General features: G+C 35.3%; 1 protein-coding gene across 1 annotated transcript; it reads left to right on the forward strand.

Moving 5' to 3' along the window:
• Positions 1-990: 990 nt before the first annotated feature.
• Positions 991-21,150, forward strand: LOC132156475 (CD276 antigen). Its single transcript, XM_059565460.1, has 4 exons — positions 991-1,098; positions 13,423-13,770; positions 15,993-16,268; positions 20,509-21,150. The coding sequence occupies exons 1-4, from the start codon at positions 1,053-1,055 to the stop codon at positions 20,634-20,636; spliced, it is 798 nt and encodes a 265-aa protein (XP_059421443.1). The 5' UTR covers positions 991-1,052; the 3' UTR covers positions 20,637-21,150.
• Positions 21,151-22,142: the final 992 nt, after the last annotated feature.

Consider the following 22,142-nt stretch of genomic DNA (forward strand, 5'->3'; position numbering starts at 1 on the left):
GTTAAACTCTGCAAAGGGCCTGGAAGGATCTTTCTGAAGAAAGCATTCTTTGGTTTCCCAGCATCCTTTGTTTATTTGAATGCTTTCCAACAATGACGATGATTTTGAGATTAAGAAGCTAATAATACTTACATGCTCAAATAAGTAGCTACAATTTACCCTGTTCATCCAATTCAAAAGTTTACACACCCCAACTGTCAGTGTATGGTGTTGCCTATTTGGGCATCAGTGCTTGTTCAAGAATTCTGGTAGATGTAATTTCTCTAGAGGACCCTTTGCGTTACATACCTTATATTCTAAACTATTAAAACTAAGTTACAAAACTTGTTCAATCTAATAAAATGCGTTAAAGCATGTTTTTTGTCATCTGTATTGAAATACATTTTAAAAGTAAAGTTCCCAACCCTGGCTGTTTTTGGTGTACTATGTATAGGTTCTAGTTTTAAAAGGCTAATAAAAAGTTTGATTTGAGGAACATTGGCTTTTGCTTCCAGCTTTCGACCATGAACACTGGCGCTCTGCCAAAAAACAATCTTGAGATTCGACTATTAAAATAGCTTTGGAGTAATTTAGTTGCATACCACTTGGGAGTTCAACATACATTGTTCATTAGAAGACAAGAGTCCGAAGTTAGCAAACTTGCTAGTAGGAACGAACCGGTGAAAGTAAGTAGCTTCATTGTTATTGTATTTTAAATATTTGTTTTTCGCTGTTGTTGAAGTCTAATTCCATGTTTTCTAGGCTGGATGAACTGTTTTTCTTAGCAATGGGCTAACAAAAAAATTGACCGGATCGGTATTTCATGTTTGTGTATTAATTTGTTACACAGTAATGACCGGTACTTGATCAAGTTATTTGGTTTTTATTGTTATAACTTTTAGTTTTTAGCTAGTTCGTGACAAAAGAAGAGATCCACTGTTTCCAGTGATGCAGTTGTTTGTCACGCGGAGGTCTATATAAAGTCCTTCTGGTGTATGAAGCCAGAGAGAGTTTCACACGGTTCCCAGGAGCGAAAACACCATCAGGAGTACTTTTTTCTTGATCTCGTGAATATGTTGTGGTGTTTTCTTCTGCTCTGGATCTTACTGAGGCGTGCAGGTGAGAGCAAAGATGTGTTTGTCGTTTTGTAACTTTTCTTATAACCATTTCTTATAATCGCACTTTTTTTCACGCTGAAACACATTGTGGAAATTTGTGGAAATGTTTTCCCTTAAGATTTAATCCCAACAGTAAAAGCGAACGATGTTTAGCTACCAGGCTGTGCAAACTATGAATAAAAGTATAGTTTTCTTAAGGCAATTGAGTATAACGACGAGAAATTTCCCATGTTTTCTTATGAAGTACTCAGACGATGAAAAATGACCTTTAATTTGAGGTCTGATTCGCTTGTAATTTTCATTCATCTCTGTGTTGCCAAAGAGTTGACCGACACCTTTAAAAACTTTAAAAAAAGAGCTGCGTTTTTTAAATATCATTATGTTTTACGGAAATAGTTGTCATGTTTCTTTAAATGATACATCTTCATATTTAGAAGAACAAAATTCCCTACATTATGCTTTAACATTAAGATTTGTTTTAATGGAAATTATTAAAGTAGCCAAACCTGTTCATTAGAAAGGGGTGTCCCAATATTTTTTTATTTTATTTCATATAGTCTATATTTGAACCTGTGGATTTTTTTTTAGTCATCATCATTATTATTTATTTATTTATTTATTTATTGGTACTATAAGATATCCTAGTGGAAACTGTTATTTTTGGAAGGTTTCTAATTTATAGAACAACTGGTGGATGAAGTTGTGGATCATTTGGTCGTATGTTTTAAGAGGCTTTGATTTATAGCTGCTGTGAGTTGAAGAAACAAATTCTGCAGTGGTTTATTGAAGCAAATATGTGACCCTGGACCACAAAATCAGTCTTAAGTGTCTTATTTTTCAAAACATCTTCTGAAAGCTGAATAAATAATCTTTCCATTGATGTATGGTTTATTAGGATCTGACAATATTTGGCCGAGATACAACAATTTGAAAATCTGGAATCTAAGGATGCAAAAAAATCTAAATACTGAGAAAATCACCTTTGAAGTTGTCCAAATGAAGTTCTTCATGGAACATGATCTTTACTTAATATCCTAATGATTTTTGACATAAGAGAAAAAAATTATCATTTTGGCCCATACAATGTTTTTTGGGGGGTGAATAAAGGCCCCCTGTAGTGAATCCATGAGTTTTTGTAAGATAAATATCCAGATTTCAAATGTAATAAACACTTTTTTACTAACCTCTGCTGACTGTGGGGAACTGGAAGACGTGCAGGGGGTTATTGTAGTTCGTCAGCGCTGCATGGTTAGTTGAAGAGCGCCAAGAGAGAACAAAACAAAATGCTGGTCATGAATTAGAAGCACAAAGCAAGGATTTGGATCAAGCAAGGATCCTTTTCTTTAGTTGAACACGTTTTATGATTAATTATCCCAACCAGTTTCAATACTGGCTCAAATGTAGCCCAAATTGTATCAAGAGAATTTCCGTTTTTTTTGTGCAGTAGACTGATAGAATTCATTGTGAAGAGTTGAGGAGGAACTGCTTTGGTGACGTATGTCTCCTTTTCAATCTGCCTGTCCACCTCACACAAAGGCTAAACTTTGGTTGCTTTTTAAAGTCTGTCTTGCCTTTTTAGTCAAGCATTTGGATGAATAGCAGCATCTGCCTGTATCCTGGCAGTCTTTCATGCAGCACTCTTTTTACTGCCCTTTAGTCACCATTTTTTGATATATTGCAATTCATTCTTGCCTTCTAGCGTCATGGCTGGTAACAAAGAAAAGAAGGTCAAGCTACTGTTGCTTTAGGCTTCATTTGTGTATTATTTATTCTTAAGCAGCAAATCAGCATATTAGAATGATTTATTAAGGATTTGACACTTAGGAGCACTCCACTTTTTTTTTTTGAAAATAGGCTCATTTATCAACTCCCCTTGAGCGGATGCAGCAGGAAATTGATATTGGTCTCTTCTTGCTCTTGAAACAACGCATACACAAAAACTCATCTTTGAGAGTATCCTCTCAAAAATGGTCAGTTATGTCTTAAGTGAAAATAAGGAGTTGAGAAAGAAATCAGATGTGTACCATTATACTGAATGAATTGTCTCTTAAAGTGACCGCGCCTAATTTACTAGCTGCTGTCAGTGAGAAATTAAGAAATTAAATGGGAGAAAGTCATTCACTGCTCTTTACTGAATTACTTTGTTGTTTTAACAAGAATTTATCTTAAATAATGTTTAATTTATATAGTGAAGACTATGCAATGCTATATACATTTGATTATTCAGTTTCTGTACCTGGACACCTACAACGTAAACATTGTTTCATTGGTTTATTTGTGCTATTTACGCAATTTCAAACAGGGACCACCGGAAAAAACCTTCACCAGGGCCCTGCAAACCACAGCTATGGTCTTGGCTTTGTTGCTTATTTACATGCATCCTGTAACTGCTTAAACTACCCTGGCAATCATCTTATCACAGTTTTTCATCATCCACATTTCGTTTAATTTCCTACCGTATTGGAGAGAAATTAAAAGAGGCCAGTTGTGGGTCTGTTGTGCTGAGAACTATGCTCATGTGTTTACATGATGCATTTAAAAGTTAAAGACTAAATGTATTATTATAAAACTTCACAGTGTTGCTGATAAAATATAATGTGGTTTATTTTTCATCAGGTTAGACAGGTCTCTCCCTGTCCGTCAGTCGTGTATATCCAGCTTGTTTGTAGGTTTTTTTAACACTTTTTATGCGTGTTTGTAGTTCTAATCGAATCCTCATCCACCACACTATGTGTTGTGAGCAATATTATCCATTAGAGTGTGCATCTGTCATGATCCGGTCATCATCCACAACACCTCACAACACCTCTCACACTACACAGTACACACTGGACTACATTTCCCATGCTCCATTGCACCAATCGCATTCACCTGTTAACTATCACACACAGCTGCCACCAATTACACAGCACAATCATCAGACATGCTTTATAAGCATTTGACTTCCTCTCATTCACGTCTGAGTATTGTTTAGCCTAGCTACCTTTCCAAGCACTTCCTAGGTTCCTGTTTCCTTGTCTTGTTCCTTGCCTCGTTGCCTTGCTATTGGACTATTGCTTGTGTACTCGGATTACCCCTCTTGTCAAGCCCTTTGGATATTGTTCGTCGATCGACGACCCACGTATGGTCTCTGAATACTCTTGTGTCTTTCCCTCAACATACCTGTTTGCCATTGTTTGACCCTGCTTGTGTTTGACTATGTTTTTAAATAAGGCTTGCACATGGATCCGCTCGCCTTATGTCTCAGCGGCTCAGATGTTACAGAATCAATCTGCACTTTTCTTTCTAACAAGACATAGTAGACCATCTGGGAATCTTTGGCATACTTTTATAAACCTACTATGATTTGGGACATACTAATTATATTTTCGAATACTATTTAGGATGGATGGCATACGAATTGGAACACAGCATATGCCCTCTATTTAATAATTCGTTTCAGCAGGAAATACATCACTACATTGAAATAAAGTCAGCAACAACTTCCGGTTCACGAAATTTAAAGGGCAGCTGTGGCCTAATGGTTAGAGAGCCGGAATAGTTACCAGAAGGTTGCTGGTTTGATTCTCTGTGCTGGCAGGAGTTGTAGGTGGGAGGGAGTTAATGAACCGTGCTCTCTTCCACCCTCAATATCCATGGCTGAAGTGCCCTTTTGCGCTCAACGTAATGTCATTGGCGATGATTGTCCTTAATTCAAGCCTTCGGTTTACCCGCGCTCATAACATTAGCTCCGAATCAATCACCAAAAGAACCAGTTTGGTTCAGACGCGCTGTGTGTCAGTCTGCTTCACACTGAATCATGCATGCGCAGTATCATCAGCTCCTTGGTTCTCAAATCGGATGCATCCGACAGAAACGGTTCTCGGTTCTGTGTACTGGTGATCCGAAAACCGATGCAACTGGTTCTTGACTCGAGAACGAGTCAATCTTTTGTTCATTATCTGGCTCGGCTCGGTGTTCATCTTCAGTTCTCTCTTCACAGCAGTTCAGTCAGTGTACTGTTTGAGTAAATGAATTACTCCGGGATATTGGTTTATTTTAACTCCGAGGGAGTGTCAGCCACGTTAAAAAAGTTAACAGCTCACGTAAACGATTCCAACGATTCAGTTCGATTTGGTAAACTGGTTCAAGAAGAACCGGTTAAATCGAATGATTTGTTCGTGAACCAGACATCACTACACTGCAGTGTTGTGAACGCACTCACAACAGACCCGGAAGAGAGGAGACAATGCTGGATAAAGTCATAATTTGGACCAAAATGTATTTTGTATACCATACACACAGTTTTAATGGAGAGACTGAGAGCTCTCGGACTAAATCTAAAATTTCTTAAACTGTGCTCCGAAGATGAACGGGTTTGGAACGGAGTTATTAATGACATAATTTTTTTCCGTTTGAACGAACCCTTTAAGGGCGCAAAACAGGCAGTTTGGAATTCCCCCTACATCACCGTATCTCTGAAGAAAACGGTATATCTTCCGAAAAATGGATGTCATTTTCATTTGTGTTTGCCTGTAATACAGGCCGAGAATGACTAATCGGGAGCATCGGGATACATCTGTGCTTTTTTTGGCCGTGAGGGCTGGTGTTGTTATGACACTGGGTTGACATAGGCTACGAATGCTGTCCATATGCTGCCTGCACTCACAGCAGTCAATTGAACCAAAGAATTGACAAGAGTTAAGTTAAATTAAGTTATAAAGTCTGAACTAATATATATATATATATATATATATATATATATATATATATATATATATATATATATATAAACTTGCATTTGCGAGAAAACGTCCGACTTGTGAAAGAAAATAAATAAATGTTATATAAAATGTTAATAGTAATAGGTTTAAATATTTCATGCTGTAATGCCAATACATTGATTCTTTGTGGAAGTCTGCCAGAAGTTAAGATTTTGGGCCACAAAAACGTGCATGCACAGTACCAGTTGTCAATGTTGTGTTGCTGCTGAAATGTCTATATCTATACTTGATATATGCGTTTGACTGCAGTAACCCAGTAAAATATAACCTGACAGAAAAGCAGAAGCCACTGTGGGTGGGTGATTTGCTCTACCCAATAGTCCACCCAAAATATCCTGTTATCATTTACCCGTATGGTTCAAAAACTGATTTTTGTGTGTGTGTGTGTGGAACACACAGCAGCCTTTCATTATCTTTAGGAGTTGTAATTAGATCTCTGGTTATAGCGCTTGTAATGAGACTGTCATGCTGTGATGGTGTAGCAACTGTACACAAGGGAGGCTTTGAAGATGCAGACAGGTAAACAAGGATTTTTTTTTTTTTTTTTTAATTATTATTAATTTACAGTTTCCGTTTTTTTTGTGCTAATGAGAAACCAACATAAACCACAGTCGTTGCATGTGTATGGCTTATGCATGTGTAAACAAGCGTGTCATAAAGAGTAAATTGTGCAGAAATGTAAAAATTTTAAGATTTTAAATTTCAGTCACAGTTGACTTCATGAAAATGCCTATTCCAGAGCTGACATACAAATCACAACATGTGTGTGTGTGTGTGTGTGTGTGTGTGTGTGTGTGTGTGTGTGTTTGTGCTCACAATAGAGTTTTATAAAATATTATAAAAAATAATATTATATTGTATTATAAAATATTTAGTTGCTGAGGTGTTTTGTACGCAAGTTCTAAGCAGCCATACAGTCTGTGGCTTTTTGCCAGGCACCTGGACTGGAAACATTTGGGCATTTATGGAAATTTGAGCCTGAAATCACAGACATACAGTCTTTTACAAAGGCTAATAACATAGTTGAATCAACAAATACATATTTTGCCCTGTTTATAATACTAATAGCTATTATAATGAAATCAGTTTTATAAGAAGTATTAGAGAAGCTCACATGTGTGTGATTGCATTTTGGTGTATTTGTCTCCACAGCTACGGGTTCTCCAGAACACATGCCTTTAAATCCCTTTCATGTGGAAAACATGTGGTTTATAACAACTGGGAGCTCACATCTGCCCTTTAAATACAAGTCATGAATGAGTGTTCCTTGTTTTGCCTCGCAGAAGGTGGAAACCCTAGTCTGAACTATAGTTTGTTCGTTACCCAGAGACCACGGAGTTATGATACTTTTTTTAAACATTTTTTTTATTTTGTTGGTTGCATAAGAGAGAAATCTGATTATTCTGAGCTTGAATAGTATGCTGTTTCCAAGCCGTGGAAGCTCAAGTTTTATTCTGTCACACACACAGCAAAAAAATATTACAGCTCTGGCTGGTAATGCCAAGTCGTTATGTAAGAGATAAAAGTTCCTCCAGCTGGTCAGAGCTGCTCTGCGGTTAATTTTGACTGAACATTTTTTTAGTTTTTGTTTTTAATGGGACAATGATTGCACAAGCATTAAATAAAATAAAATAAAATACTTTCGTGATCATTTTATTTCATGCTTGTGCATGACAGCATACTAATAAAAATGATGTGCCCCCACTCTCTATTATAGATCAGTGTAGTAACCAAATAAGTATTACATGATAACGGTTAAATACTCTTCACTCTTTCTCTTTCTTTTTCTTTTTATCTTTTTTATTTTTACCAAGAATAATAATATAAAATTTAATAAAATTATAATTAAGTGCAGTTTAATGCACTTGACTGATTTGCTTAATTTTTAAATGATATGTTTCATTCTGTTTTGACTTGCCATTTCAAAGACAACATTTTAACAATACTACACTGTAGTAGATTAAAATGTCTGTGAATCATTTAACCATTATCATGCAATATTGTATTTATCTTGTTTATCATGGGTCACATAATATGCTGCCAGATCTTAGCCTGATTTGGGCCACATATCACTAGACTGATCTGGGCTACACTCCTCCCACCAACAATCGGCCCTCATGTTGTTTCCAGCTCTGGCTGAAAGGGTACATGCCATTGCCGACAGGAGGCCAGCAGTGCCACCTTGAAGCCACATGTGGGCCAAGTCCGTTTGCTATGTGGGCATTCGATGACACCCGGTTTATGAATCCTGCATTGAACTCACAACTCCAGACTGGAGAAGCAGTCGTCAATAAAACGACTGCAAAAGGTTTAGATAATACTGCTCTGATATAATAGTTAAGATTACACTGCATGGAAGGTGTTTCCAAAAATCCATTATTGGGGCACTTTAATATCGGCTAATAACTGAGATAGTCCTAATATATTTATGTATTCCAACTTGGGAGTAACTCCATGCTTCTTTCCAACACAATTTAGCTTTATTCTATCTATACCTGAGAAAACTTTTTTTTTGTTTTTTTTTTTCAAATTACACAACGTAGATTTGACAAAGAGGATTATTTCAAGTTGTCTTCTATGTTTAAACATGTTTAAAATGTTTAAGTGTAGTACTGCAAGTTATTGTAGTGTTTTCCATGTCCTCAGCTCGTGGCAACATAATAATTGTAAATATTAACATTTTTTATTATATAGATATATTAACAACTTATTCTAATTTGTCGCTTAGAATAGTTGCATTTTGAAATAAAAACAGTTAAAAATAGTAAAATAGAAATAGTCTAAAATCCTGACACTCTAGTAAAACTATTTGTTAAAATCATTCATACCATTTTCAGTTGTGTATAACTTTAACCTGAACATGTTTAATGTGTACTATATAAGGAGACTCATAAGGGTGCTTTATAGAGTTATTTAGAAATCAAGATAAAAATACACACCATTGTTTCCTTTGTAGTTTCTTTCTTTATAGTAAAAACTGCCTCTGGAGAAAGTGTCCTTCACTTTTATCGAAGAGCCAGGATTCCCATGGCCATGAAAAAGATTTACATTTTAAAAAGGCAAAAAAAAAAAAATGTGTTTATCTTTCAGTCATCCTTCCAGGCTGACCTTGTGTTTTGTGTAATCATGTGGTAACAGCCATGGACCGCAGACAATTTAACATCACACATGAACAAACCCAGTAACCATATCCTTCTGCTGAAATGCTGACAATGGCTCTTTTACCAAACGTGCTGATGCAGGTGTACTCACAACAGACAGTTTGCGAAGCCTTTTCAAATATATTATCATTTATTTAATTTTTAAATATATATATTCAACAACTGAGACATAAACAGAACAAATTTAACATACATTTGACGAACAGAAATGGAATAATGAGTCCCTGAACAGAGCGGGGGTCAATATCAGTATGAAAATTTCATATAATGGTAGTGACCAAAATGATCATATATCAGACCTATGCACTTTTTGTATGCATAAACAAAATGATAACATTAAAAAAGATGGCCAGATTTTAAACAGATCAAAAATACTGCTTGGGTGACTGTCTACTAACATGTAGGCTATTACATGTTAAAATAAAGTTTTGACAAAAGGGAAGTTTTAAAAATAAAAAAAAATGTCATCCTTTAAATCATTACAAAAATAATAAAAAAATAAATGAATGATGAGCCAAAATGCTAAATTAAATGCTGCTTCATAAACCATTCTACATCCCTTACGAAAAAGAAGTTTTTTCAAGTGTGCTATTAGTATACTTCTTTTAAACTAAAAATAGGAAAAGTATGCTTTTAGTTGACTTTTTATGTACTTAAAATGACATTCCCAGCTTTGGAGTGTTGATCAACTCATCTATTAGACGGTGGGCCGAGGGGAGATTTTGTGTTTTCAAACGATCTGTGTTGAGGGATAACCCAGTTTTTTATATGTAACCGCTACGCTTTTTAACAAAGCAAATAAAAATTGTTGCCACTCACACACTTTGTCCATTACTATAATATCGGTCACTTTTTTCAGGTTATTTTCCCGGCGAATAGAGCAAGCAGCTACGTGCGGGGTCCGACCTGCATGACGTATTTGTTGCCTTCATCCAATAGCGTGCGTGGAAAGTGTCGGTGCTGGTGACGCGTTTGTGAACACACTGGCGAGCTTCGCGCCCAGGATTTAAGATTGTACTATTTAAGATAAGAACTATTTTACCAAATTCTGCTACATATTCAGTTTGACACAAAATCAGAATGTAGAGGTAACGTTATCCATTTGTACTGTTTTTATTTTATGTAACCACCTTTTGTCATACGATGTCCTGTTATTTCTTTGTAATATTTAATACACCCTTCTGATTTAACACATTTGACAATGTTATTGCTTGGAAGCACAATGTCATGAAAGAACGAGACAGACAATACTCCTTTTCCCGCCCATGTTTACTTGGATGAAATGGCAAAATATGAAGTGCTGTATGCATATATTTGAGGGAAGTGGTGGACCCACCATTCTCTTCACAGACATAAGAAATGTATTAAATCAGTGTTTCTGTGGAAAGACCTTGAGGGCAGATAAGGTATCATTGCAGAAGAGGCATTAGTTACAAAGTCAGGCATGGAAGTTACAAAGTCAGGAACCTACAAACCAGTTAGTCAAACCAGCCAACACTGGCTCCCACAGTGAGTGCTACAGCCATTTCACAAATATCACGAAGATAAAATGAAACAAAGGAGAAGAGAAGGCAGTATTAGTTGAAGAAACTGCAAAAGAAGGTTGGTGTTATAATGTATAGACAGGCGGTGCAGTATTAGACGTACAGTACAGGTCAAAAGTTTGGAAACATTACTATTTTTAATGTTTTTGAAAAAAGTTTCTTCTGCTCATCAAGCCTGCTTTTATTTGATCAAAAATACAGTAAAAACCTCTGTCAGTGTGTAAACTGACAATAAGTCACTTGAAGATTACTAGGGCACATGTTTGTATGTACACATGTGGGGAGTGGTGTGTTTGCTACTCCTGCAGAAGTAAATTTGCATGACATGTTTATGTACATTATAACTCTGCTCTGTTTGATAGCCTATGTTCTTTGATAGTTATACTTATCTTATTTCTTTTACATGCAGTTTATGTTTTGATAGTTATAATCTTTTTTCTATTACATACAGTTCTAACAAACATTTAGAACTATTGAATATTGGTTAGAATATTAGAATTACTGACACTTTAAGGTTATGTCAGATGTAACTGATAATTAAATAAATGTCTGAAACATCAACAGGTTCGTGTTCATGTTTGCCTTGAGTTTTTGTCGAACGTTTGCAAAACGGTCTGAGGTAATTATCCGCCAACATACAGTGGAGCTGCAGTCTATGCGAGTTGGACGAAGTGTTACCGTGAGAATGGAATGTTTACACCAAATCAAATATGTAATCACATGATGCTAGTTACTGCCAGAGCCGTTAAATATGATATTCTCAACGGCTCTGGCTAATGCTAGTTCGCCAGCTGAAACCCTACTAAAAAACGAAACTAACGAGACGCTTACACACGTTTGGACAACACAGTGTACAAAATAAACATTTTATATAGATATCATATTCTAATTAAATGAATCCTTAAAATCACACAAAGAATGTCCTTGACGATATCGATGCACTGCTGATGCTCCTGTCTGATATCTAAATAATCCGTGTACCAGCTGTTCTAAATAAGATACATCTGATTGGTTAATAATAATCCCATGTCAGTATCTTGCCGCGCTATTGGCTCAACTAATATAGTAGGCAACCGCGTTTGCCTGCATATTTACGGTTCGTGCATTATGATTTTGGGGAAAATGTGCAACAAATGGGAGTGGCAACACTTTTCATATCGTTGATAATAAAACAACCGTCCCAACTTTACAAATCCAGGTTCTCCCTCCATGGGGATCATCCATTTCGAAAAGTAAAGCAGATACGGACCCTCGGTCCACCGTCTATATGTTTTGATTATAATTCTGAATTCAATTAATATTTTTTCAGCTGTTTGTTCAAAATGTTATTTCTTAATTTTTTTACGAAACTTACCCACATTAAAGTGTTTAAAAAAAGAATGCATGAAGCTAGAATACATTTTTTTTGTTTACAAGCCGATACCCTGTTCTTTTCTTTTTTTTTTTAAGTTTTGTATGTTCAGATAGTCATATCACAAAATATATACAAATTCAAACCTAAATAGGGACATAGTAGTATACTTAATGTATGATGTAAAGTTCACTTAAAGAAAACCTATGAGTATACTTGCAGTATAAAACTACTAAACTAGTAGTTTACTGAGACTATACTTCAAAGTGTACAAATTATTTAATTAGTAAACTATCAGTATACATATAAGTTCTCTTTATTATAATTGCAGTTCAAACTACAAACATAGAGGTAAACTAGTTGTATATTTAATGTTTGCTACTATTATACTTAAAGTATACACGTAAGGAGTAAATGACAACTAATGCAGTTATTAAGTTATTAAAAGAGAGTGAGAGCGACAGAGACACACACACAGAGAGAGAGAGAGAGCTTGTGTGTGTACCTCTGTACATCCCTAAACAATCTTCTGCTGCAGCGTCTCTAAACAACACTGTTATAACATCGCTATTGAGAAATGTCATGTGTACCCTTTAAGTTGCTACACTATACAGGCTAACTGATAAAATTGTCAGGGCAGCGCTGACAACATCTTTTTGTGCAAACTGTGTGACCGTTATTACAGTTAACTATGCAAAGTGATATGGAACTTTAATGCAGACAAGAGAGCTGCCTGGAACTAGTTCGCCGTGCGTTTCCCAAAAATAATTGCACACGTCAGAACGTTCATCTGCCAATCAGATTCAAGCATTAAACGTCCCCGTATTATAATTAAAAGTATACTTTTATATACTAGAAAGTGGGCCAATTTAGTCCCAAGGAGTACTGAAACAGTACACTTATAAGTATACTACCAGAACACTAATATTTGTATACTTGACACATAAAGTATACTTAAAAATATACTTGAACTTCACTTAAGTATACTTAATAAAATAAACTTTAAGTATACTACTTATTGGTAAGGGATAGTCTACCTTATTATCCCAAGTGTTGAGATTTTTTTAGAAAGCACATTAGCTTGTTTTCCACCTACCAGTTAAGATTTCCAACTAAAATTTGGTCCAATTTTCGCATTGGTCTGAACAGAAATGGCAGACGGGGGAAATGATAAGCAAATGCCAGCCACTGAAACTTTTCAGTTTACAGACGGTTCCCAATAGAATACATTCATTCATTCATTCTTTCATAAAAAAACACTTCCGTCATGCACTAAAACAAAACCTTCACTGCATGATGCATGTGCAAGAATTGTTTATGCTTCACTGAACACGCATGAAAAACACTAAAGCTTATTTGGATTTTCTAAATTATTTGTAAAGTACAGTGTCCTGAAAAAGAAATGTTTCTTGTTTTGTTGAGTTTATATACATTCCAGTGTTGTTAAATAATACAGATTTCTTCTACAACCTAACATCCTCTTAGTCTAATCTTTCTTTTCTCCAGACTCCTTTAGCGTCACAGTACCCTCCAGTCCTATACTCGTGGTCCGTGGAGCCACAGCTCTTCTTCCCTGTGAATTTGAACCAGACCCTAACATCAATGATTTGGTGATCACATGGCAACGGCAGGAAGACTCACGTGTGGTCCACAGCTTCTACTATGAGAGAGACCAGCTTGAGCGACAAGGCTCAGACTATTTAAACCGGACGAAGTTAAATCGAGAGGGACTTGCTGAAGGAAATGCATCCCTGAGTATAACCAATATTGGACTGAAGGATGCAGGGAAATACATATGCTTAGTGAGCAACAACAAGGGAACTGACAGAGGAGTGGTGCAGTTGGTTTACACGGGTATGCCGGTGTTATTTTAGTACCATTGAGATACTGTACTCATAGAGATATATATATTTTATTAGTAGCTTTATATATATATATATATATGTATATGTATATATATATATGTATATATATATATATATATATGTATATATATACAGTCATGCCCAAAAATATGGACACCCTTGGTAAATATGATCAAAGAAGGCTGTGAAAATTAATCTGCATTGTTAATCCTTTTGATCTTTTATTTAAAAAATTCACAAAAATCAAACCTTTCATTGGATAATAAGAATTTAAAATGGGGGGAAATATCATTATGAAATAAATGTTTTTCTCTAATACACATTGGCCACAATTAATGGCACACTTTTATTCAATACTTTTTGAAACCTCCATTTGCCAGTTTAAAAGGTCTAAATTTTATCCTATAATGCCTGATGAGTTTAGAGAACACCTCACATGAGATCAGAGACCATTCCCTCATCCAGAATCACTTCAGACCCTTTAGATTCACAGCTCTATGTTGGTGGTACTGGTCTTCAGTTCACCACACTCATTTTGCAGGTCAGGGAACTGGAATAGCCATAGCAGAAGATTGGTTTTGTGCCCAGTGACCCATTTTTGTGTTGCTTTTGAGGTTTGTGTTTGGATTATTTTACGGTTGGAAGATCCAAACATGGCCAATTATAAGATTTCTAACGGAGTCAGTCACTTTTTGATTTTTTTTTATCTGTTGGTATTTGATAGAATCCATGATGCCATGTGTCTAAACAAGATGTCCAGGACCTCCAGCAGAAATATAGGCCCACAAAATCAAAAATACAGCAGTATATTTCATTGTACACATGGGGTACGGCTAAAAAGCTCATTTTTTAGTTTCATCTGACCATAGAAGCCAGTCCCTTTTGAAGTTCCAGTCATGTCTGATAACTGAATATACTGGAGTTTGTTTTTGGATGAGTTAGGAGAATTTTTCTTGAAACCCTCCCAAACAACATGTGGTGATGTAGGTTCTGTTTGACCATTTATTTAAGGTTTTCTGAACCCGAGACTCAACTATTTTCTGCAATTCTCCAAATGTGGTCTTTTGAAAGTCTTTAGCCACTCAAACTCTCCTCCTCACTGTGCATTAGGACAATATGGACACACGTCCTCTTCCAGGCAGTTTCATAACATTTTCTGTGTATTGGAAATTCTTAATTATTGGCCTGATGGTGGAAATGGGAATTTTCACTGCTCTAGCTCTTTCCTTATAGCCACTTCACTAATTTGTGAAGCTCAGTTATCTTTTGCATAAGAATTTCTAGGGGTGTCCTTAATTGTGGCCAATGTGTATTAGAGAAAAACATTTATTTCATAATGATATTTGTCCCCATTTTAAATTCTTATTATCCAATGAAAGGTTGTATTTTTGTGAATTTTTTTAATAAAATATCAAAAGGATTAAAGCTGCAGTTGGTAACTTTTGATGCTCTAGCGGTTAATAAACAGAACTGCTTGCGTCTTGGTTGTAAAGCAATGTAAGCAATGTAAAATAGACAGAATATAAACACTTATTAGAGATGTACCCTAGTGATTCAGGACAGGCTAAAAACACGGTTTGGAAAATGGATTCATGGTGTACTCGCTTATTATATACATTTTGTAAATCTTGAACACAAAAAAAGTTACGGACCCCGCAGCTCTGATTGGTTGTTTCTTACCGGGAGCGGTCGAATTTCTGCACATGGCAATAGGACCACTGGGAGGAGCCAGAGGAACTAGATTTTTTCACAGATTATCCGTCTCATATTCTACTGTCAGGACATAATGACGGGTTTCACAAATACATTTTTACAAAAGTTACCTACTTCAGCTTTAACAATGCAGATTAATTTTCACAGCCTTCTTTGATCATATTTACCAAGGGTGTCCATATTTTTGGGCATGACTGTATATATATATATATATATTCTTTTTTTCTTTTAGCTTTTGAAATGTATTTTTTAATGTCTGTATTGATATTACTTTTTATTTCAGTTTTAGTTATTTTAGTACATCATTAGATTAAATAAAAAGGGAAATGTTGATTTTTAAATTTTAATTTCAGTTAAAATAAGTCTTGTACTCTTGTACTCAGTACAAAAGCATAAAGCAAGTCATATGGATTCATATTTTGTCACTTGATTGTGACTTGTAATAATTTGATGTTGGAAAAGATCTGGTAAATCTTTGTGTGTGTTTCGTGTCTTCAGCTTTCTATTCTGAGCCAAGGTTAAGCATCCATCTCAAATCTACCAATGTCACTGTCCAATATGAGACAGAGGGCTACCCGAGGCCAGAGGTCATGTGGCTGGGGTCAGAAGGTCAGAATCTCACTGACGACCTGGAAGTTTCATCTGCATCAGACGGTGGACTGTACTATTTAAAAAGCAGCTACATAACACAGAATCCAGTGTTCAGTGTCACATTTACTTTGAAAAACCCTGCTGCACATCAGGAGCTACAGAGGCATGTTAACCTCAGCTACGGTAAGCACTGCTTTCTGGGATAATATTGTAATTGAATGTATGTCCCCACTGATTTTCGATTTGATTTTCGAATTCTTTTTTAATGTGTTTGTTTTTTTGGAAATCAATAAACATTTTTCAGGATTCTTTGATGAATTTAGAGTTACAAAGAACAACAGTTAAAATAGAATAGAAATTAAATCTTTTGTAACAATGTGTTTGTTGTAACTTACACCAGCATTGAAAACAGCACATACAGTAAAAATAATTGTGGTACACCAATAATGAATCATTGTGAAATTGGTATAACCCAAGTCTGTAACAAACAGGAAGCCTTTTAAAAAAACAATCAATCATTCTTGTTTGAGAGAGATGCTGTTTAATCCAGACAGCATAAATGGTTTGAGGTCTGGAAGAGTCAGGCTTAAAAGGTATCCATGCAGTTCTTGTGCTGCATTCCTAGTGTTATGGAACCATATATGTATGAGGAACATCTTGTGAAGTGCAGCTGCACTACGACTGTGAAAATTTGTAAAGATCTTATCGATCTTATCAAGCAGCACGTAGATACATCAAGATATTATCAAGCTGTATGTAAAAAATTTGAAAGACTATATCAATCTTGATATGAAAAAAACTAAAGATGTTGTCAAGCAGTATGCAAAAAAAAAGTATTATCTTATCGAGCAGTATGCTAAAAATTGTAAAGATCGTATAAAGCAGTATGCAAAAAAAATGTCAAGCTTGTATCAAACACTACGCAAAAAATCAAACATTTTATCGATCTTATCAACAAGAAAAAATTTACATTTACATTTATCTGACGCTTTTATCCAAAGCGACTTACAATTGCTAATTATGTCAGAGGTCACACACCTCTGGAGCAACTAGGGGTTAAGTGTCTTGCTCAGGGACACACTGGTGTCTCACAGTGGATTCAAACCGGGGTCTCTCACACCAAAGCCATGTGTCTTATCCACTGCGCCAACACCACCCCAATTTTATCAATCTTATCAAGCAATATGCAAAAATCTCAAAGCTCTTATCGAACTTATCAAGCAGTACAGAGAAAAAAAAGATTTTATCATTCTCATCAAGCAGTATACAAAAAGTAATTATCTTATCAACTTTGCAAGCATCATGCAAAAAAATAAAATAAACGATCGATCACATCAAGCAGTTTGCCAAAAAAACATAAAGCATGGAATGCCAACTAGTGGCAAAAATGGCATTATTTTGGAAAGTGTTAATTAAGCTTTCAGCTCATGATACAGGTTGTAGAAGTAGGTATTTTAATACCAAAGCTTTAATTAAATAATTAAATTCAACCAAGACTGCCTTGCTCTCAGTTGTTGAAGCCCTAAGACTGGTAAGAGCGGATTCCAAATCTTCAATATTTATCTAACTGGACCTGTCCGCTGCTTTTGACATGGTTAACCACCAGATCCTCCTCTCAACCCTATTGACAAAGGGTATCTCAGAAACCGCACTCCAGTGGTTTGAGTCTTTTCTCTCAGATATGTTCTTCAAAGTATCTTGGAGAGGTGAGGTGTCCAAGTCACAACATCCGACTACTGGGGTGCCTCAGGGCTCAGTTCTTGGACCACTTCTCTTCTCTGTCTACATGGCATCACTAGGTTCTGTCATTCAGAAATATGGCTTTGTTTATATCACTGCTATGCTGATGAAACTCAACTCTACCACTCATTCCATCCTGATGATTCGACGGAAGCTGCTCGCATCTCAGCTTCTCTAACAGACATTTCATGCTGGATAAAGGACCATCACCTTCAACTCAACCTTGCCAAGACAAAACTGCTTGTGGCTCCATCAAACCAATCATTTCATCACGATTTCACCATCCAGTTAGGCACATCAACCAAAACTCCTTCAAAAACAGCCAGAAACCTTGGAGTTGTGATTGATGATCAGCTGATTTTCTCAGACCACATTGCTAAAACTGTCCGGTCCTGCAGATTTGCTTTATTCAACATTAAGATCAGACCCTTTCGGAACATGCTGCACAACTCCTTGTTCAAGCTCTTGTTCTGTCCAGCCTGGAGTATTGCAGTGCTCTCTTGGCAGGTCTTCCAGCCAGTTCTATGAAACCAATTAATCCAGAACGTGGCAGCAAGAGTAATTTTAATGAGCCGAAAAGAATGTACATAACACTGAATGTCGCTTTATTGTGCCATCCCAAAGAGGCACAAAATCACTTTCACAGACTTTTAAATAAAATTTTCCCTCCTGGTGGAATGACCTTTCCATTATTACAACTCGAACTGGCTAAAAACACAACTCTTTTTTTGACCCTTTAACTCTAGCACTCTTTATTCTAATTTTATTCTTTAAAACTTGCACTCTATTCATTTACTGCTTGTTTTCTTAAAAAAAAACGAACACTAGCTTTTCTAATAATTATGTATTTTATTTTATTTTTATTTATTATACAGTTAACAAAAGAAAAAAAAAGGCCTTTTACACTAGCTTGTTCTATTCTTTTTCTATTCTATCTGTTTTCTTTTTATTTATTGTATAATTAAGAAAAAACCTTGCTACGTGTGCTATGTTGAACTAACTGAGACTTTTTATAGCACCTGCATATCATTGCTCTTTTTTATTGATTTCCATTCTCCACATTTGTAAGTCGCTTTGAATCAAAGCGTCTGTTAAATGACTATAATGTAAATAGCACTGAATTTTATTACAAATAATTTAAGTGACTAACATGAAATTCATATTTTCAAATGTGAAGATACTTTGAATTGGAAAGTAATCTGAATTCAACTGTTTGCTTTAATGACATGAAACACTCCGGTCTAGATTATTAGCAGTTAATACCTGAGTGGCAGGAGCTCATCAGCTCATCAGTTTTTCTGTTTGCACCAGTCCCACAGAAGGAGTCATTATTGGCCTCAGCAGTGATGTAGGAATAAACGAGTACAAAGCTCAGTGTTTTGGACTCTGTGGCTTGTGAAAGCTGTTGGAGTTTTACCAGTATACGAGGCTGCTGTTTATGTGCAGATTTATTTGCTACTTATTTTTCAGTCTGTGCTAAATTTAGTCTGTCACTATGATTTCATTTTATTTTTATTTATTTATTTTTTTGCAGTGAAAAGTGAAACATTAACATAAGCACTTGAGCTGACATGAAGCAACCCCAATGCTCACGTTGTCTAGCACATTCTGGCATGTTTTTGTACAGTGCAGTGAACCAGTGCAGTGAATCTCAGTCTTTGTTATAGGAGTTCTTGGGTGCAGAATCAATTCTTCATTGTCTGATTGCTGACAGGTTCATCTAGTTCACTTTACATTCTTTTCCTCTTGGACAATTCCCAAACTGGCATCCAATTGAAGAATAAAAGCCATTGTTTGGAACATGACAATGCAAGTGGTTGCGACACAAAAGCCTGTTTGTTAGTCTTAAACCTTAAAAAAAAAAAAAACAATCAGGAGCTCATTGCAGCGGATTCACAGATTGACTTTCATTAATTTCTTTTTGCTGATTTTGCACCCTGCATGTAAATTGCATAAAGTTACAAAATGCTTTAATATTATAGATACTTCAATTTAAAGTGTTTTAATATGCAAAAAAAAAAAAAACTGCTCATTAATGTATTTGAGACATTTTAGTATAGACCCATAATCTATGGTCATAATACAACATGAGCTTGGATATGATAATTGTTCAGCAAGGATGCATAAATCGTTGATTTATTATTATTAATAGTAATAAATTACTATTAGTCAAAGAATCCCAAATAAAAAAGTAATGGTTTCCACAAAAAAGAAAAAAAGAAAACTGTTTTCAACATTGATAATAATCAGAAATGCTACTTTAGCATTGAATCAACACATTAGAATGATTTCTAAAGGATCATGTGACACTGAAGACTGGAGTGATGATACTGGAAATGGCAGCACAGGAATAAATTACTTTTTATTATACATTCAAATAGAAAACATGTATTTTAAGTTATAAATATATTTCACAATATTAATGTTTTTACTGTAAAAAAAAATCCAGCCTTTAGTGAGTGTAAGAGACTAATAAAATTAAAAAATAAGGCATAAAATAAAAATGAAAAGTAATTCAAATTGGATTCATCAGTTCACAGTTTTCCAAACAAAACAAAACAAAAAATCATTTGATGTTAAAAATGTTGCATATTATCGAATATGCTGTTCAAAATGCCAGGACAAACAGTGTTAATGTACATGGAGTCAGTAATGTGTTCCTCTCTTCTGTCTTTTCTTTTAGATGGGAACCCCAGCTCCAGTCAATTAGTCGTGGTTCTGTCTGTATTGTGTGTTTTCCTCCTGTGCTCGACGGTTCTGCTGCTGTGGTTATACTGTCGTGACAGGAATCTCAGATCAAGATTGACATGAATTACTGGAAATTGCGTGCCTGTGCTGAGCACCAACTACTACTGCTATCTCAAAGTGCCCCAACATCATTTTTGGGCATTCATTTTTATATTAAATTAATACTGCTGATCTTCTTGACTTTATGTAATCCATCCAGAGTTTGGAGAGACGCACAAGAAATCATTAAAGTTGAAGGGTGTGATTTTAGTTGATTTTTAATCATTCTTTTCACTTGCTGTCCTAGTTTCTTCACGAGCAACTATCCTGAGTCAATTTCAGGCTTTTTAGAGCAGAATGAGAATACTATAATTAGAATGTTTTACAAAAAAATAAAATCATATCAAATTCATGGCTACTTTTGAATTTGCCGTTTATGGGAAAAGTGACAGCAACGGTAACATGACTATGCTAACACTAGCATGAATTTAAGGCAGAACTATCAATCTTTTTTATTCTGTTTGGCACCACAGAAATTACACGCTTCAGCTTTAAAAGTGTAAGCTCAATGAAGATGTCAAAAGTCTATCGTTTATTTGATTCAAAATACAGCAATAGCAGATGATAGAAATTAATGCTTTTATTTAGCAAGGATGCATTAAATTGATCAAAAGTGATGATGAAGACATTTACAATGTTACAAAAGGTTTCTCTTTCAGATAAATGTTGTTCTTCTGAACTTTCTGAAAAATTCTACTCTGCTGTTTTCAAGATAATAATGTTTTTTTTTGAGCAGCAAATCAGAACATTAGAATTATTTTGAAGGATCAGGGGCCTCATTTTAAAAGATAAATGTTGCAGTGCTTCAAGAAAAAGTGTGTAGGTCTGCTCAGGCCCTGCGGTGACTTTAAGCACTTTTCTCGTCAAAGCCAGTTTTTACAAAATGAGCGTTGGTGTGGATTTAAGCCCACACACACTCCACGGTCAAATCTGTGCACAGGCATGTTTTATAAATGAGGCCCATGTGACACTGAAGACTAGAGTAATGATGCCAAAATCAGTTTTGAAACTACAAGATTAAATTACAATTTAAAATATATTCAAATTTTAAGGCAGCTATTTAAAATAGTAAAATATTTCACAATATTCTTGCTTTGCTGTATTTTGGCTCATATAAATGCAGGCTTGGTGAGTAGAAGAGACTTTTTAAAAAAACATTACAAATTGTGCTGTTCAAAAACCTTTAACTGGAAGTGTATTTAAAAACATTTAAGACAAACAACTCATTGTGTAGGCCTACCTGCTGATTTTTTATTATTATTATTATTATGCATAGCCTTGCTGGAGAGGTTTACTTTAACTGTAGCATTAATGCTAACAAGATAAAATGAGCTATATGTTTTTATAAAAACATTTTCAGTAATCTTTAACAATAATAATCTTTAGACCAAAACCAAATTAAACCAACAAGATCTTTTTCAGATCATGACTGTTTCTTTATTATATTTGTTTGTAATTACAAAATAAAATATTATTAAAGTGCCCCTATTATGGGTAATGAAAGGTTCATATTTTGGTTTTGGGAGTCAT

The sequence above is a fragment of the Carassius carassius genome, chromosome 14 (assembly GCF_963082965.1).
Source record: "Carassius carassius chromosome 14, fCarCar2.1, whole genome shotgun sequence".
Lineage (NCBI taxonomy): Eukaryota > Metazoa > Chordata > Actinopteri > Cypriniformes > Cyprinidae > Carassius > Carassius carassius.

Excerpts from the sequence above, each read along its gene's own strand:
- LOC132156475 (XM_059565460.1), top strand. The coding sequence starts at position 1,053 with ATGTTGTGGTGTTTTCTTCTGCTCTGGATCTTACTGAGGCGTGCAG. Across the intron at positions 1,099-13,422 it reads GATCTTACTGAGGCGTGCAG|ACTCCTTTAGCGTCACAGTA; the intron begins GTGAGAGCAAAG and ends TCTTTTCTCCAG. Across the intron at positions 13,771-15,992 it reads GGTGCAGTTGGTTTACACGG|CTTTCTATTCTGAGCCAAGG; the intron begins GTATGCCGGTGT and ends TCGTGTCTTCAG.